Here is a 15,621-nt window from a genome sequence, read left to right as displayed (position 1 = left end):
CCCTGGCCATATCTGCAGTCCTCATGCCTCCTTGCAGCATGCCTAAGGCACATTCACACAGATGAGCAGGGACCCTGGGCATCTTTCTTTTGGTGTTTTTCAGAGTCAATAGAAACGCCTCTTTTAGTGTCCTAAGTTTTCGTAACTGTGACCTTAATTGCCTACCGTCTGTAAGCTGTTAGTGTCTTAACGACCATTCCACAGGTGCATGTTCATTAATTGTTTATGGTTCATTGAACACACATGGGAAACAGTGTGAGATCTGTGAAGTTATTTAGATTTTTTTTTTACAAATTATCTTTGAAAGACAGGGTCCTGAAAAAGGGCCTTTTCTTTTTTTGCTTAGTTTATAATACTGTTAAATACACTAATGGAGTTCTCATTCTATTGCTATGGTCTCTCCCATAGAGATACAGAAGAAAATACTAGAATACTGTTAAATACATTAGCTCTCATTCTCTTTCTATGGTTCCTCCCACAGGATGAGTTTCGACGAGGGGAGAGAGTGGAATAAATACAGTTTCACCATGTCGCCCCTGTTTGTGGACGGGTTGCTAGGGGAGCCGGGGGAGGAGACTCTCATTATGACGTAAATCAACTTTATTTACCCAATTTTGAATGAGAGGGAGACCGGTAAGGGGAAACTCTGAACCAAAAAGGATGGATGCAGGATTCAAACGTTGGCCCAGAAGTGTTTCTGTATGTTGTCCGTATAGACTACTATACCACTACACCACACTGTAAAATCAAATCCCATCTGATTGCAGATATACAGTATGTTTGATGTGTTAACATAATGAATTGAGATTGAATGAACCTTAACCGTGTTAGATGTGTTGACGTTGTGTGGGGGGTGGGTGGGAGTTTTGCTCGTTTCCAAAGCCCTGGTAGTAACGACAGCGATGGCTGCCCATTTTCCCTAACATAAATGGAATAGATCCCTCTTAAGGTTTAGCCTCACATCAAACCATCTGTCTCGGGATTATGATCACAGAGACATCAGTGGTGTTGGGAGCCCGGCGACAGCAGAGCACTCCATTTTGAAGAACACGAGGAACATCATCAAAAATAAAATAGACTATGGCTAAAGGACCGAATAGGAAAGTAGGGCTCTAAAAGTTCTTTCTGCATTATGTAGCAACATTGACTCAATAGTTTTAAGAAATATGGCATGTGAAGTTTTCCGTCTTTTCTACAACTTATTTCCTTCTAGAATGACCCACTTAGCTATACTACGTGAGATGATACTGCTCTTATTGTACTTTTTTTGGTGTACAACTTTGACGGCTGCCGCATAATGTTTCCCGTAGCCCTTACATCAGTGTTATCTAACACCTGTCATCACCGAAAACTGAGTGACGGACAGACAGTTGACTTTGTAGTCGGCACGGCAACAGAAGGATAGGCCACAGCTGCTGAGATCGGGAGAGGGAAGGACAGAAGTGGGGAGAGAGAGAGAGAGATGAGGGGAAGATGGTAGGATAAGATAGGACTTTCTCCCTGTAGGCCCAGAGTGCACTTCTCTGAACCAGCTGAGACAGACAGGACTGTGGGATATAAGATTGTTGACAGCCTACTACAACTTTTCATAGGAAAAAAAATGAAATGTGTACTCTTTTTCTCTGCCTTTCTGTGTATGGACACCTCATTATTTATCATTATTTCATTTCAGACCATTTTCTTATCAATTCATGATGATTTTACAGTTAGTGACAGTTGTAGACCAGTGCCTCAGTCCCTTAATTGATGGATTGAGTGTGATAAATTTGTTGTTTGATTAGCAGAGAGAGGAGGTAAATCCCAGTAAAACTCCCACTCAAATTTTGTCTGAGAAGGAATGTTTTCTGCGACATGTGAATGTTAATTTGATGTGGTGTTACGACCTTGCATTTTGGTTGAAGTTTGTGTTGGATCTGAGGGAAATACACACCCTGTAAGACATCTCTTTTTGTTAAGTGATTCATTTCGATTCCATTAGTTGCCAAATGCAATTTCTCTAAAGCTTTTAGTAATAACTATCATGTTTGTCCAAGTCAAAGAAAATGTTGACTCCACACTTTTACATTCCTCTATCCAACTAAGTATATTTTATTCAGCTCAGAAGTGACTTGTCTTGACTGATGCCTCGGTCGGACAACTGAGGTACTTCCTAATATGGGTGCCGTACCTGACACTCCTTAGTTTGACTAGTGTTTTTCCCTCTGTCACCCTAATCATTATAACCATACTGCTGTGTTTCAGTGTAGTGTACATATCAGTGTTCACAGCTGCTGTGGCTTTGCTATCTGACAACCAGATCCTAGTGTACCTTTTCTGCTGCAGCTGTAAGGTTCCTTGCTGTTTGCAGGATCTTTGGCCACGTCAGTCACCGGTCCGAGTGGCAGCTGGTCAAGATTGACTTCAGGTCCATCTTCAACCGGAGATGTACAGAGGGGGATTACCAGACATGGCACCTACACAACCGGGTAATGGCACCTACATACAGTTGAATTCGGAAGTTTACATACACCTTAGCCAAACACATTTAAACTCAGTTTTTCACAATTCCTGACATTTAATCCTAGTAAAAATTCCCTGTCTTAGTTCAGTTAGGATCACCACTTTATTTTAAGAATGTGAAATGTCAGAATAATAGTAGAGAGTGATTTATTTCAGCTTTTATTTCCTTCATCACATTCCCAGTGGGTCAGAAGTTTACATACACTCAAATAGAATTTGGTAGCACTGCCTTTAAATTGTTTAACTTGGGTCAAACGTTTTGGGTAGCCTTCCACAAGCTTCCCACAATAAGTTGGGTGAATTTTGGCACATTCCTCCTGACAGAACTGGTGTAACTGAGTCAGGTTTGTAGGCCTCCGTGCTCGCACACACTTTTTCAGTTCTATAGGATTGAGGTCAGGGCTTTGTGATGGCCACTCCAATACCTTGACGTTATTGTAATTAAGCCATTCTGCCACAACTTTGGAAGTATGCTTGGGGTCATTGTCCATTTGGAAGAGCCACTTGCGACCAAGCTTCAACTTCCTGACTGATGTCTTGAGATGTTGCTTCAATATATCCACATAATTTTCCCTCCTCATAATACCATCTATTTTGTGAAGAGCACCAGTCCCTCCTGCAGCAAAGCACTCCCACAACATGATGCTGCCACCCTCGTGCTTCACGGTTGGGATGGTGTTCTTCGGCTTGTAAGCCTCCCCCTTTTTCCTCCAAACATGACGACGGTCATTTTGGCCAAACAGTTCTATTTCATCAGACCAGAGGACATTTCTCCAAAAGTACGATCTTTGTCCACATGTGCAGTTGCAAACCGCTTTGCACTTTTACGCACCAAAGTACGTTCATCTCTAGGAGACAGAACGGGTCACCTTCCTGAGCGGTATGACGGTTGCGTGGTCCCATGGTGTTCATACTTGCGTACTATTGTTTGTATAGATGAACCAGACAAGGATGAACCAGACAATATTTTTTCCGAGGTCTTGGCTTATTTATTTTGATTTTCCCATGATGTCAAGCAAAGAGGCACTGAGTTTGAAGGTAGGCCTTGAAATTCATCCACATGTACACCTCTAATTGATTCAAATGATGCCAATTAGCCTATCAGAAGCTTCTAAAGCCATGACATCATTTTCTCTGAATTTCCCAAGCTGTTTAAAGGCACAGTCAACTTAGTGTATGTAAACTTCTGACCCACTGGAATTGTGATACGGTGAATTATAAGTGAAAAAATCTATCTGTAAACAATTGTTGGAAAAATGTCTTGTGTCATGCACAATGTAGATGTCCTAACCGACTTGCCAAAACTATAGTTTGTTAACAAGAAATTTGTGGAGTGAAGTTGAAGTTATAAAATTAGTTTTAATGACTCCAACCTAAGTGAATGTAAACTTTGATTCCACTGGAACTGTGACTCTGTCTGCAGAAAACTGGTTTCAGAGGCCTTCCTCAGCCTGGTCATTTCAGCCATGGATAGCTCCTAACATGTAGAACACTAGCAACACCCCTCTCAGTGCTTTATGAGCAAAGAACTTCTATTGGAAGAAGTTGTGAGCTCTTTATATCTTACACTTTGAAGTGTCACCCAAACTTTTAAAATGTGGATTAAACTTGTAACTTACACTGACTTCTTCAAAAATATGTCAAACATTAAGAAATTCACATAGAAATGTGAGTTATAGATCTGTCATTCTCATTGACAGCAAGTCTTAAGAAGTGGTAGATATGTTCTATGTGCGCTATTTCTATGCCTCCTGCTCATAAGTATTGTTTTTGCATCTTACTTACAATTTTGTACACCAGCTTCAAACAATATTTTTGCTTACAGGAAAATATATTTCACAGAGGTTTAGATGTTACAATGATTATCTACACTATACTTGTCACATAAACTGAAATTAGGCTAATTCTAATTAACTATTCAAATTTTATCAACCAGGAAGCGGCAGAGCGATTTCTGCACGGTGTGTCTTTAACCTGCGACATAAAATGTTTTGTCATTTAGCATATTCTCTTATCCAGGTAAAGTGCCTTGCTCAAAGTCACATTGAGAGATTTTTCACCTAGTCGTCTTGCCAGTGACCTCTCGGTTACTGAGCCAGTGACCTCTCGGTTACAGGCTCAACGCTCTTAACCGCTAAGCTACATGCCGCCCCTACTGCTACCATGTGTGCTCTGTGGCCATTCCCACCAACCTCCATCTCTTATCATTTACTTGACAGAGAGATCCAGATAGACCGAGACCCTTAATCGAATGAAAGACAGTTACGACATGCAGTGTACTGCTTGATCACTCCCCTACCCCCATCCTCTGCTTTGTGTTGAGCTGTTGAGTGTGAGCTGGACAGGTGCCGGGCGTTCCTCTCCCTCAGGCCCAAAAGCTCTTAGGCATACTCCCTCTAATTCTTGTTGATGTATGTATGTCTCTACAACTCTCCTTATAAAACACTGCATACGTTTGAGCCAGAGCGAATGCTCTACCTCAAGCCTAGACAGACCCAGAGCCAAACATAAGGATGAGACGGAGAGTGCTTCTTTATTCTGACCGAGCTACCGTAATTGACTCAGACATCTATATGATTGGGCTGGCCCTAACGATCAAAACATTTAGCCATGGAAGTGGAAAACAGTCCAATTCAATTACAGAGGTAAACACTGAAGAACAGATTGGAAACTGGCCCAAAGGAAAGGCTGTGGTGTGTGTTAAAAAAAAAGCAACAGTCTGTGGCAGGGTAAGGTGTTGAAATGGCAGATTGTGGCTTTAAGACCATTTGGACCCAGTCAGGCCTTTTGTGTTATCATGTTGAGAGAGAGAGAGAGAACCAACTCTGCCTCTGAAGTGTATACTCCTCTAGCCTCCTGTTAAACCATCTGACTCTAGGAGAGAGAATGGCAGAACCACTATTTCACCCCTAAAAAAATAATTTTGATTCATGCAGCAAGGCCCAATGTACCAAAACTAAAAATCTTAATGTTTTTCCGAAACTAAGTCAAGCGAGCTGCAACAGCTTGGGTGTAGTGATACATGAGAGAGAGAGAGAGAAGTGTTTTAAGTTTAGCATCGCTTACCGCTAGCACACCACACAACATGAGCCTCAGTGGGCAGCGATGCAAAATAAGCCCATGTAAAGGGAAAAGCAACCGCATGCCTTTTCACACACATGATGATATGGTTCACCGCACTGCAGTAAATTATTTATGGCGATGGCAAATGTAACAAAAACAACCCCTTTTCTCTGTTTTTCTTTCAATTCGTAAAATATATCCACAGGGCGAACCGTGCATCATGGGAGTGAAAAGAATCTACAGGAAGTTGAAGCCCATAGCCAGGTGCGTTATGGGTAAGACGTACTCGGTCACGATGACCTCGGCGCCCTGCGACTGCACAGAGGCCGACTTTGAGTGGTGAGTAGACAGATGGGTCCCGCTTCACATGAATTATCCCCAAATGATGCAGAAGTAGGTACAGTGTAAATACAATGTAAGTAAACTGCCACACAATACACGTAGTAAACATTACACAAGTTAACGGTTTACTTGAATGGAATAGTACTGGAACAGATCAAATAACCGGAACTGGCCGATGGTACTTGAGGAGAGACTCCGACACACTACTCGAACACAAACACATCTAGCGTTACAACTTCTGCCTAAGCCGCCCTATCAATATACCACTGGCATATGGAGTGGAGGATCGAAAAAAAGAAGCCTGGAAGCGAAGGATGAAAAGATAAGGGATCACCGTCATGGTGAAGCTCACTCCAGATTAGAATTGCAGAGGAGACTTAGCTTTTGGATTCTCTTGGAGGCTGCCCCGGCTAAATGGAATGCAGTCAACTGCACCACTCCAAGCTGTGTGTGTATCGAAGAATGATGGAAAAAGCACAGAGAGAGAGAGGAGGGTTGCAAGGATCCAAGTTTGCACGGGGATAGGGAGTGGGATAGGGGTGTGTGTGTGTGTGTGTGTGTGTGTGTGTGTGTGTGTGTGTGTGTCTTTCTCCTTGAATGTGTGTCTTTCTCCTTGAATGTCTGCCATTGCTCTTCCCTACAATGTCACCATACGTTTATGAAACAAACCAACTCTCACTGCTATTGCGGTTTTCAGCTTGGGCCAGTGACTCTCTGTTCATCGACGGCGCATTTCCAAAGCATATTTGCTACAAACTTCACCATCCATTTCTTTGAATTATCTATCAGTATTATTAATGTTGCTTTTGTTAATTCCCAAATCCGTGGGCCCCTTGAGTGAGGCGGTAAACTTGGAATGAGTTTTAGTAAGAGACGATTAATCACTGGGCTTAATAGCGTTCATTAACTATCACAACACTTCTGCATCTGTGTGCATGTCGGCCTAATTGGGCCAATTTGTTCCTATCGTTTTGAGGACGCGCGTGCTGGCACCGTTGCCTTTTAATGATAGGACACACAAACCAGAGCTGTGTTTGAAAAAGTTTTTTTGTCAAATCAGTTTGTTTGAGAATGAGAGTGTTTTCAGGCCCAAGTGCAGAGTCCCACCCCAAACCCTCAAAGACAATTCCTCTACGTCACATAAATCAAATGTATCAAAACAAACTTCATAGAATTTCACTCGACCGTGTTAATGCTATTATTGTAGCATAAACAACGTTGTCTGGTTTTGAAAAACTAAAAAGACAATCGCATTATTACAGCATTTCTGTCAAATAAATAAGTGCCATTGAAATTCTTCAATTATTTTGAATCCAGGGTCACCAGTATGAGTCAGGAATTTAATCACTTATAGAAGTTGTACTGTGTAGCATTTCACTCGACTGTTGTTTATTTTGGTATGATCCAAACATTACAGTGACTATGGCTACGATAGGCGGAGTGACGGCAAGTGCACCCCTGCCTTTTGGTTCCTCCCATCGTCCATGTCTAGAAGCTGCACCACAGGGACTACTTTCATCAACAGCACTGGGTAAGCAGATTATTCCCAGGACTCTCATTAGCCTCTTACAGATGTTGGATCTTAATTTGATCACCCTGTGCATGGAGAACTTTCCTGCAATGTAGGAAATGTAACATGTGTATTTGAGGTTTCCTGCCGTCAATGACCAAAAGAGACATTTTTGGTGGAATGTTATTCATATTTTTCATAACAACAAATAAAATCCGGTGTTTCTATGTCAAAAGGTTTTGGTATATTTCAGTCTTCTGTAATGTCTATAAATAGTAATTTTGGGATGCAAACTCAAAATGGAATACATTTCAACTGTATATCGGACATGGTACAGGTGTCTTCTTTTTTTAAGCCCATAACCTTGTGTGTGAGGTGTATACTCTTGTTTCAAAGTAGATTTGTTTAAGACTACCAATAATCACACTGTGTGACCCTGATTTAGCCCACTGCAGTAAAAGGTTAATTTCTGTCTCAAATTAAGTTCCTACATCTGTATGTACACTCATTCACTATTTAATTCAAACTGACTGCAAAGGTACAATTGGAATAAGGATATTTCAAATGACAGGACATTATTGTAAGATAATGTGTTCTCAATAGCCAACCTGCTAACCTGATAAGGTCGTTCTTCGCGATGCTCATCTATCCATCAGCAAAGCTTCTAACCGCGGTTGTGACCTATGTTCATTCAGCTACAGGAAGGTTGTGTCCAATAACTGCACAGCGGGAGTGATAGCAGAGTACACGGCCAGGAGGCAGCACTGTCCTACCCAGGCCCCCAAAGGCCTGCACCTCGTCACCAGTGAAGGAAAGCTGACAGCTACGCTGGGCACCAATGTCACCTTCCTGGTGTTTCTTGAAGAGGTGAGTTGTTTTTCCTAAGGAGCAATACAGTAACTGGCTCCCAGTTCATTCAGACATGACTTTAACTCAGTATTGTAAAATGTATGTCAACTCTCCACTTCTGTAATAGCAACAAAATACTCTCTATTCTCTTACTATGCCATTACATCTTCATATAAAGTGTTACCAAATAACATGTTAATGGAAATACCTACAGTAGCTAGTGTAAGTGTACTGTTTTCTTTCTTCAATCGTTGATGACTGTCACCTCCTGTATAGGGCGACGGAGCCAGGACGAGCATCATGGTGGACTTCGGGGACGGTCACACTCTGACCTACTCCAACGTGAGCTCCATAGAGAATGGGGTCAAGCACGTCTACAAGGCTGTCGGGATCTACCGTGTGACCGCTACAGGAGAGAACAGGCTGGGGTCGGAGAGCGTGGTGCTGTACCTCCACGTCACATGTGAGTCTGTCTCTCTCACTGTGGGTTCACCAAGTCATGGTCTTCAACCTCCATACTTCATGTTTGGTCTTCAACCTTTAACTTGTGTAGTGTAGTTGCATACCTTAGCTTAGCTTAGCTTACTGTACCTTACCTCAAGTCAGTGTAGCCTGTAATCTACAGACATATGAGTGAGGTAGTTATACAATTCTGACACACAAAATTGTTCCTTTGCAGACTTTTACTTGCATAGAACAGTGTTTCCCAGCCCTGGTCCTCGTGTACCCCAACAGTACACATTTGTATTGTAGTCCTGGACAAACTCACCTCATTCAACTCATTGAGGGCTTGATGACTAGTTGACAAGTTGAATCAGGTGTGCTTTTCCAAGGTCACAATAAAAATGTGTACTGTTGGGGGTACTGGAGGACCAGGGTTAGAAAACACTGGCATATACTGTGTCATATGCATGTCATGGTCCGACATCAGTGGAGATGAAGGTAGCCTAAATCCATTACAATTCCAGTCAATCCGAAGCCATTTTCTCTATATGATAGCCCTTCAGCGTACCCCCACTCTAACTCTAACATGCAAGTCATTCCCGTCTTCTCTGTGATGATGGGGCTGACCACCCCTGGTGGTTTCGTGGGTGACAGATGTAACGTAGTTGACTTATTGATCAGGGAGCTGTGGGACCTTGCAATCTGTCCATCTTGATGTGCCAGCCATTACAAATGGGGACCAGCCAGGACTCAGGAGTGCCAGGGATGAAAAATAACACACAGATGGCGACCACAACGTCCCAGAATGGACCAGATCCTCTGAATGCAGCTCACATTTTTTTCGCTATGTGCCTTCAGTTCACAAGGGGCCCATAGACGGATACTCAGAAGTTTTCTGCTTACCTTCATTTAATTAGAGGCCCCAAAACTTGAAGGAGTCAATCGGTTCACTGTAATATGTATTTTTTTGTGCCTTCATTTCATATTATAAGGGGCTACAAACTTACTTTGTGGATTCAGTCAGTTCACTGTGATGCATTTTTAGGGCAGATCATTTTGAATGCAACTTTATCCATTTCATAAGAGGCCCCAAAACGTTGTGGAGTCATTCTCAGTGGGTTCACTGTCGTGTATTTTTGTTACTTTGAGTAGGTCAGCTGGAGTATATCCATCTCTCCGCTCCCTTTGTGGCGGTGAAGAGTAAGGAAGTCAACCTCACTGCTGTGCTGTGGCCGAGCCAAGTGGGAACAGTCACCTACATCTGGTGGTTCGGAAATAACACTGAGGTAAGATGAGATACTTCAATACTGCTGGGACTTGTAGTTTTATTGTGTGCTCATCCTTCACACTGTAAGATAAAGTGACGTGAAGAAAGATTTGTGCCAGGTTTACAAATTAGAGCAGTATTTGTCTGACTTAATTCAGAATTTGTTTTGTTTGGTTGGGCAATGAGTTTAGCTACTAATGCAGCTGCTAGCTATTCTAGTACATGAGGAAATGATCCAGAATTAGCATGTCTGAGCTATTTCAAAAACAAATGGAGATCCAAGTAACGACAGAGAGAACTGCTGGTGTCTCATGGAACTCTCCCCGGACAGTTCTATGCAGCACAGCTGCGATCATGGTTCCTTGGGGGGCGATGTGGGTTGTGTTTATGTGTGTGGCTGCCTGCCTGCCTCCCGGCTGACACCTCTGTAGTGTAAATAGTGCCTGTGTGAGATGTTAACAAGGTTGATAAGGGCCTCTCTTGGGAACCCCCGTGCTCTCTCGCTCTTCCCCTCTCTCGGTCGCTCTCTCTCCCGCTCGTTCCCTCTCTCCTCTCTCTCTCTCTCCCTCCCCCTCCCTTTCCCTTTCCCTCTCTCCCTCCCCCTCCCTCTCCCCCACCCCCTCTCTCTCTCCCTGTCTCCTCTCTTTCTCGTTGTAGCCGATAATCACCCTGGAAGGGAGCGTGGCGTGCACGTTCTCCCGGGAAGGCGTCAACACTGTCACCGTGCAGGTGTCCGCTGGGAACGCCATCCTGCAGGACCGGAAAGCCATCGCTGTCCACGGTGAGCAGTGAGCAGTTTTTTTTGTGTGTTTTTTTTGTTGTATTGTAAACAGCCAGACAGCCATGTATACTGCTGAAGGTTTGTTTCTAGTTAACTTTGTAGATTTTAATGCACTGGAGGTTGGCTGGTAAGTATGATTGTTTACTACTAATTCATTTGACACATTCATTATTTCAGACAATAGGGCAGAAATAAAAAGCATCGTCATCAGCTGATCATCATATAGTTGTTTCTCTGTGCAGAATATTTCAGGTCACATCTACTAGCCTTCTCATCTAACCTGGATGACCACAACCCCGACGTGGCCGAATGGAGACTAGACGTCAGCAGAGTCATCAAGAACTCCATGGTCAAAGTGAGTGGTCCTTGTATCTAACTGTATATCTGTATATCACATGCACACACACACACACACACACACACACACACACACACACACACACACACACACACACACACACACACACACACACACACACACACACACACACAGTATATACTGAGCAGAAATATAAACTCAACATGCAACAATTTCAAAAATGTTACTGAGTTACAGTTCATGTAAGGAAATCAGTCAATTCAAATAAATTCATTAGGCCCTAATCTATGGATTTCACATGACTGGGTAGCGGCACAGCCATGGGTGGGGCTGGGAGGGCATAGGCCCACCCACTTTGGAGCCAGGTCCAGCCAATCACAAATATTTTTTCCCCACAAAAGGGCTTTATTACAGACAGGAATACTTCTCAACACCCCCCCCGCCCCCACCTCAAATGATCCCGCAGGTAAAGAAGCCAAATGTGGAGGTCCTGGGCTGCTGTGGTTACAAGTGGTCTACGATTGTGAGGCCAGTTGGACGTACTGCCAAATTCTCTAAAACGATGTTGGAGGCAGCTTCTGGTAGAGATATGAAAATTACACTCTCTGGCAACAGCTCTGGTGGACTTTCCTGTAGTCAGCATGCTAATTGCACTCTCCCTCATAACTTGAGACGTCTGTAGCATTGTGTTGTGTGACAAATCTACACTTTTAAAGTGATCTTTTATTGTCCCCAGCACAAGGTACACCTGTGGAATTATCTTGCTGTTTAATTAGCTTCTTGATATGCCACACAAAACAGGGATGTTAACAAATTTGTGCACAACATTTGAGAGAAATAAGCTTTTTGTGCATATGGAAAATGTCTGGGATTTTTTATTTAAACTCATGAAACATGTGATCAACAGTTTGGCGTTTATATTTTGGTTCAGTGTATTTAGTCTGTTGCCCACTTTACAATACATTCCCTGTGACCTGAGGTCGTGACTGAGATGTTAGCTGGCAAGGGAAAATGACTTAAAGTACATTCTAAATTGCTGTTGCACTGCCTTCCCTGTCACATTGAACTATGGAATTGCTGGTCGCCTGTGAGTTCAGGGTCGTATTTATTGAGGCCATACATGCACAAATAAATCTCACTGAATGTCTGATTGTCATGGTTTGGTGAATTTAGGCCCGGCTGAACTGTACCTCCGAATGCTTTCACCAGTCAGTGTGAGGGACATGAGCAAAAGTATGTGGACACCTTCTCGTCAAACGTCACATTTCAAAATCTTTGACATTAATATGGAGTTGGTCCCCCCTTTGTTGTTATAACAACCTCCACTCTCATGGGAAGGCTTTCCACTAGATGTTGGAACATTGCTGCAGGGACTTGCTTCCATTCAGCCACAAGAGCATTAGTGAGGTCTGTGGTGTAAATTCTAACCAAGTGAGAGAGACTTTGTCATTTCTTCAAACAATCATCTTTGTTTAATATTGATTCATTATTGCAATAATGACACTGGTCAACCCCGGTCGACCCCACACTCTTAAAAAAACAGAGGTCCTACAGTTGAAGTCAGAAGTTTACATACACTTAGGTTGGAGTCCTTAAAACTTGTTTTTTAACCACTCCACACATTTCTTGTTAACAAACTATAGTTTTGGCAAGTCGGTTAGGACATTTACTTTGTGCATGACACAAGTAATTTTTCCAATTATTGTTTACAGACAGATTATTTCACTTATAATTCACAATTCCAGTGGGTCAGAAGTTTACATACACTAAGTTGACTGTGCCTTTAAACAGCTTGGAAAATTTCAGAAAATTATGTCATGGCTTTAGAAGCTTCTGATAGGCTATATGACATCATATGAGTATATTGGAGGTGTACCTGTGGATGTATTTCAAGGCCTACCTTCAAACTCAGTGCCTCTTTGCTTGACATCTTGAGAAAATCGAAAGAAATCAGCCAAGACCTCATAAGAAATTGTAGACCTCCACAAGTCTGGTTCATCCATGGGAGCAATTTCCAAATGCCTGAAAGTCCAACGTTCATCTGTACAAACAATAGTACGCAAGTATAAACACCATTGGATCACGCAGCCATCATACTGCTCAGGAAGGAGACACGTTCTGTCTCCTAGAGATGAACGTACTTTGGTGCGTAAAGTGCAAATCAATCACAGAACAACAGCAAAGGACCTTGTGAAGATGCTGGAGGAAACAGGTACAAAAGTACCTATATCCACAGTAAAACGAGTCCGATATCGACATAACCTGAAAGGCCGCTGAGCAAGGAAGAAGCCACTGCTCCAAAACCGCCATAAAAAGGCCAGACTAGGGTTTGCAACTGCACATGGGGACAAAGATCATACTTTTTGGAGAAATGTCCTCTGGTCTGATGAAACAAATATAGAGCTGTTTGGCCATAATGACCATTGTTATGTTTGGAGGGAAAAGGGGGAGGCTAGCAAGCCGAAGAACACCATCACAACCGTGAAGCATGGGGGTGGCAGCATCATGTTGTGGGGGTGCTTTGCTGCAGGAGGGACTGGTGCCCTTCACAAAATAGATGGCATCACGACGAAGGAAAATTGTGGACATATTGAAGCAACATCTCCAGACATCAGTCATCAAAGACATCAAAACATTTCTGTGAGACATCAGTCAGGAAGTTAATGCTTGGTCACAAATGGGTCTTCCAAATGGACAATGACCCCCAAGCATACTTCCAAAGTTGTGGCAAAATGGCTTAAGGACAACAAAGTCAAGGTATTGGAGTGGCCATCACAAAGCCCTGACCTCAATCCCATAGACAATTTGTTGTCAGAACTGAAAAAGTGTGTGCGAGCAAGGAGGCCTACAAACCTGACTAAGTTCACCAGCTCTGTCAGGAGGAATGGGCCAAAATTCACCCAACTTATTGTGGGAAGCTTGTGGAAGGCTACCCGAAACGTTTGACCCAAGTTGAACAATTTAAAGGCAATGCTACCAAATACTAATTGATTGTATGTAAACTTCTGACCCACTGGGAATGTGATCAAAGAAATGAAAGTTGAAACAAATCATTCTCTCTACTATTATTCTGACATTTCACATTCTTAAAGTAAAGTGATGTTCCTAATTGACCTAAGACAGAGAATCTTTACTAGGATTATATTTCAGGAATTGTGAAGAACTGAATTTAAATGTATTTGGCCGAGGTGTATGTAATCTTCCGACTTCAACTGTATAGATCAAATCTAAAAATGCTTAGTCATGGCTGGTTCCACCCCTCCCATGCAGATTGGGGCATCATAAGCCACCTTGGGTCCATCTTGTGGTTATGTGCACCGGGTGTTGTTTACCTCTCCCTAGCGTAGTTTCTCAGAAGAAAAGATGATTAGGACAAATAGGGGTTTGTTCTACCCCATCCAGGCAATCTCTATCTCAGGTCACACTATGTCCTTGATTATACTCACAGACCAGCTGCAGGGGACTAGAGGAAAACCATCCCTTTTTAGAAGCACTGCACTACTAGTTATGAAAGTCTCTTACGATTTGTTCAGCATATCATTGTTAACTATTAATTTTCAAACAAGCAGGTAAATACGTATTTTTTCTCACAGGTCGGGCACTGATGTTAGGCGATTAGGCCTGGCTCGCAGTCGGCATTCCAATTAATCCCAAAGGTGTTCGATGAGGTTGAGGTCAGGGCTCTGTGCAGGCCAGTCAAGTTCTTCCACACTGATCTCGTCAAACCATTTCTATATGGACCTCACTTTGTGCACAGGGCGTTGTCATGATGAAACAGAAAAGGGCCTTCCCCAAACTGTTCCCATAAAGTTGGAAGCACGAATCGTCTAGAATGTCACTGTATGCTCTAGCATTAAGATTTCCCTTCTCTGGAACTAAGGGGCCTAGCCCGAACCATGAAAACAGCTCCAGACAATTATTCTTCCTTCACCAAACTTTACAGTTGGCACTACGCACTGGGGCACATAGCGTTCTCCTGGCATCCGCCAAACCCAGAGTCGTTGACGTTGCTTCAAGAGGCAGTCTTGAACTCGGTAGTGGGCTACGCACTTCAGCACTCGTTGTTCCCATTCTGTGTAGCTTGTGTGGCCTACCACTTCACTGCTGAGCCGTTGTTGCTCCTAGATGTTTCCACTTCACAATAACAGCACTTACAGTTGACCGGGGCAACTCTAGCAGGGCAGAAATTGGACGAATGAAAGGTGGGATCCTATGACGATGCCACGTTGAAAGTCACTGAGCTCTTCAGAAAGGTTGTTTATTTATGGAGATTGCATGGCGGTATGCTCAATTTTATACACCTGTCAGAAACAACTGTGCTGAAATAGCCTAATCCACAAATTTGAAGTGGTGTCCACATACTTTTGTATATATAGTGTATTTCAACTCCACACATGATATATATGACCTGTTTGGTAGACATTGTCAAATCCAAAAAATGTATTGAATTGCTCATGCTATTCAGTATAGCATATCATATTTGATACGAACGGCTCAGGACCTGAGTAGTATGATAATTTTAGATCTAAGTCTCATTGATGTTAGGA

The 15,621-nt window shown here is 42.8% G+C and overlaps 1 protein-coding gene across 1 annotated transcript in view; it reads left to right on the top strand.

The window, feature by feature from the left end:
* LOC139423813 (VPS10 domain-containing receptor SorCS1-like) overlaps positions 1-15,621 on the top strand; it is a 159,862-nt gene that overhangs the window by 132,870 nt on the left and 11,371 nt on the right. Inside the window, exons 14-22 of the mRNA XM_071175448.1 lie at positions 482-589; positions 2,348-2,465; positions 5,768-5,901; positions 7,322-7,435; positions 8,110-8,281; positions 8,540-8,726; positions 9,860-9,993; positions 10,632-10,755; positions 10,998-11,110. Coding sequence (XP_071031549.1) covers positions 482-589; positions 2,348-2,465; positions 5,768-5,901; positions 7,322-7,435; positions 8,110-8,281; positions 8,540-8,726; positions 9,860-9,993; positions 10,632-10,755; positions 10,998-11,110 — 1,204 coding nt within the window. The remainder of the gene's footprint in view (positions 1-481; positions 590-2,347; positions 2,466-5,767; positions 5,902-7,321; positions 7,436-8,109; positions 8,282-8,539; positions 8,727-9,859; positions 9,994-10,631; positions 10,756-10,997; positions 11,111-15,621) is intronic.

This window comes from Oncorhynchus clarkii, chromosome 13 (assembly GCF_045791955.1).
Source record: "Oncorhynchus clarkii lewisi isolate Uvic-CL-2024 chromosome 13, UVic_Ocla_1.0, whole genome shotgun sequence".
In the NCBI taxonomy this organism is placed as follows: Eukaryota; Metazoa; Chordata; class Actinopteri; order Salmoniformes; family Salmonidae; genus Oncorhynchus; species Oncorhynchus clarkii.
This window is presented reverse-complemented; position numbering and strand designations above follow the sequence as displayed.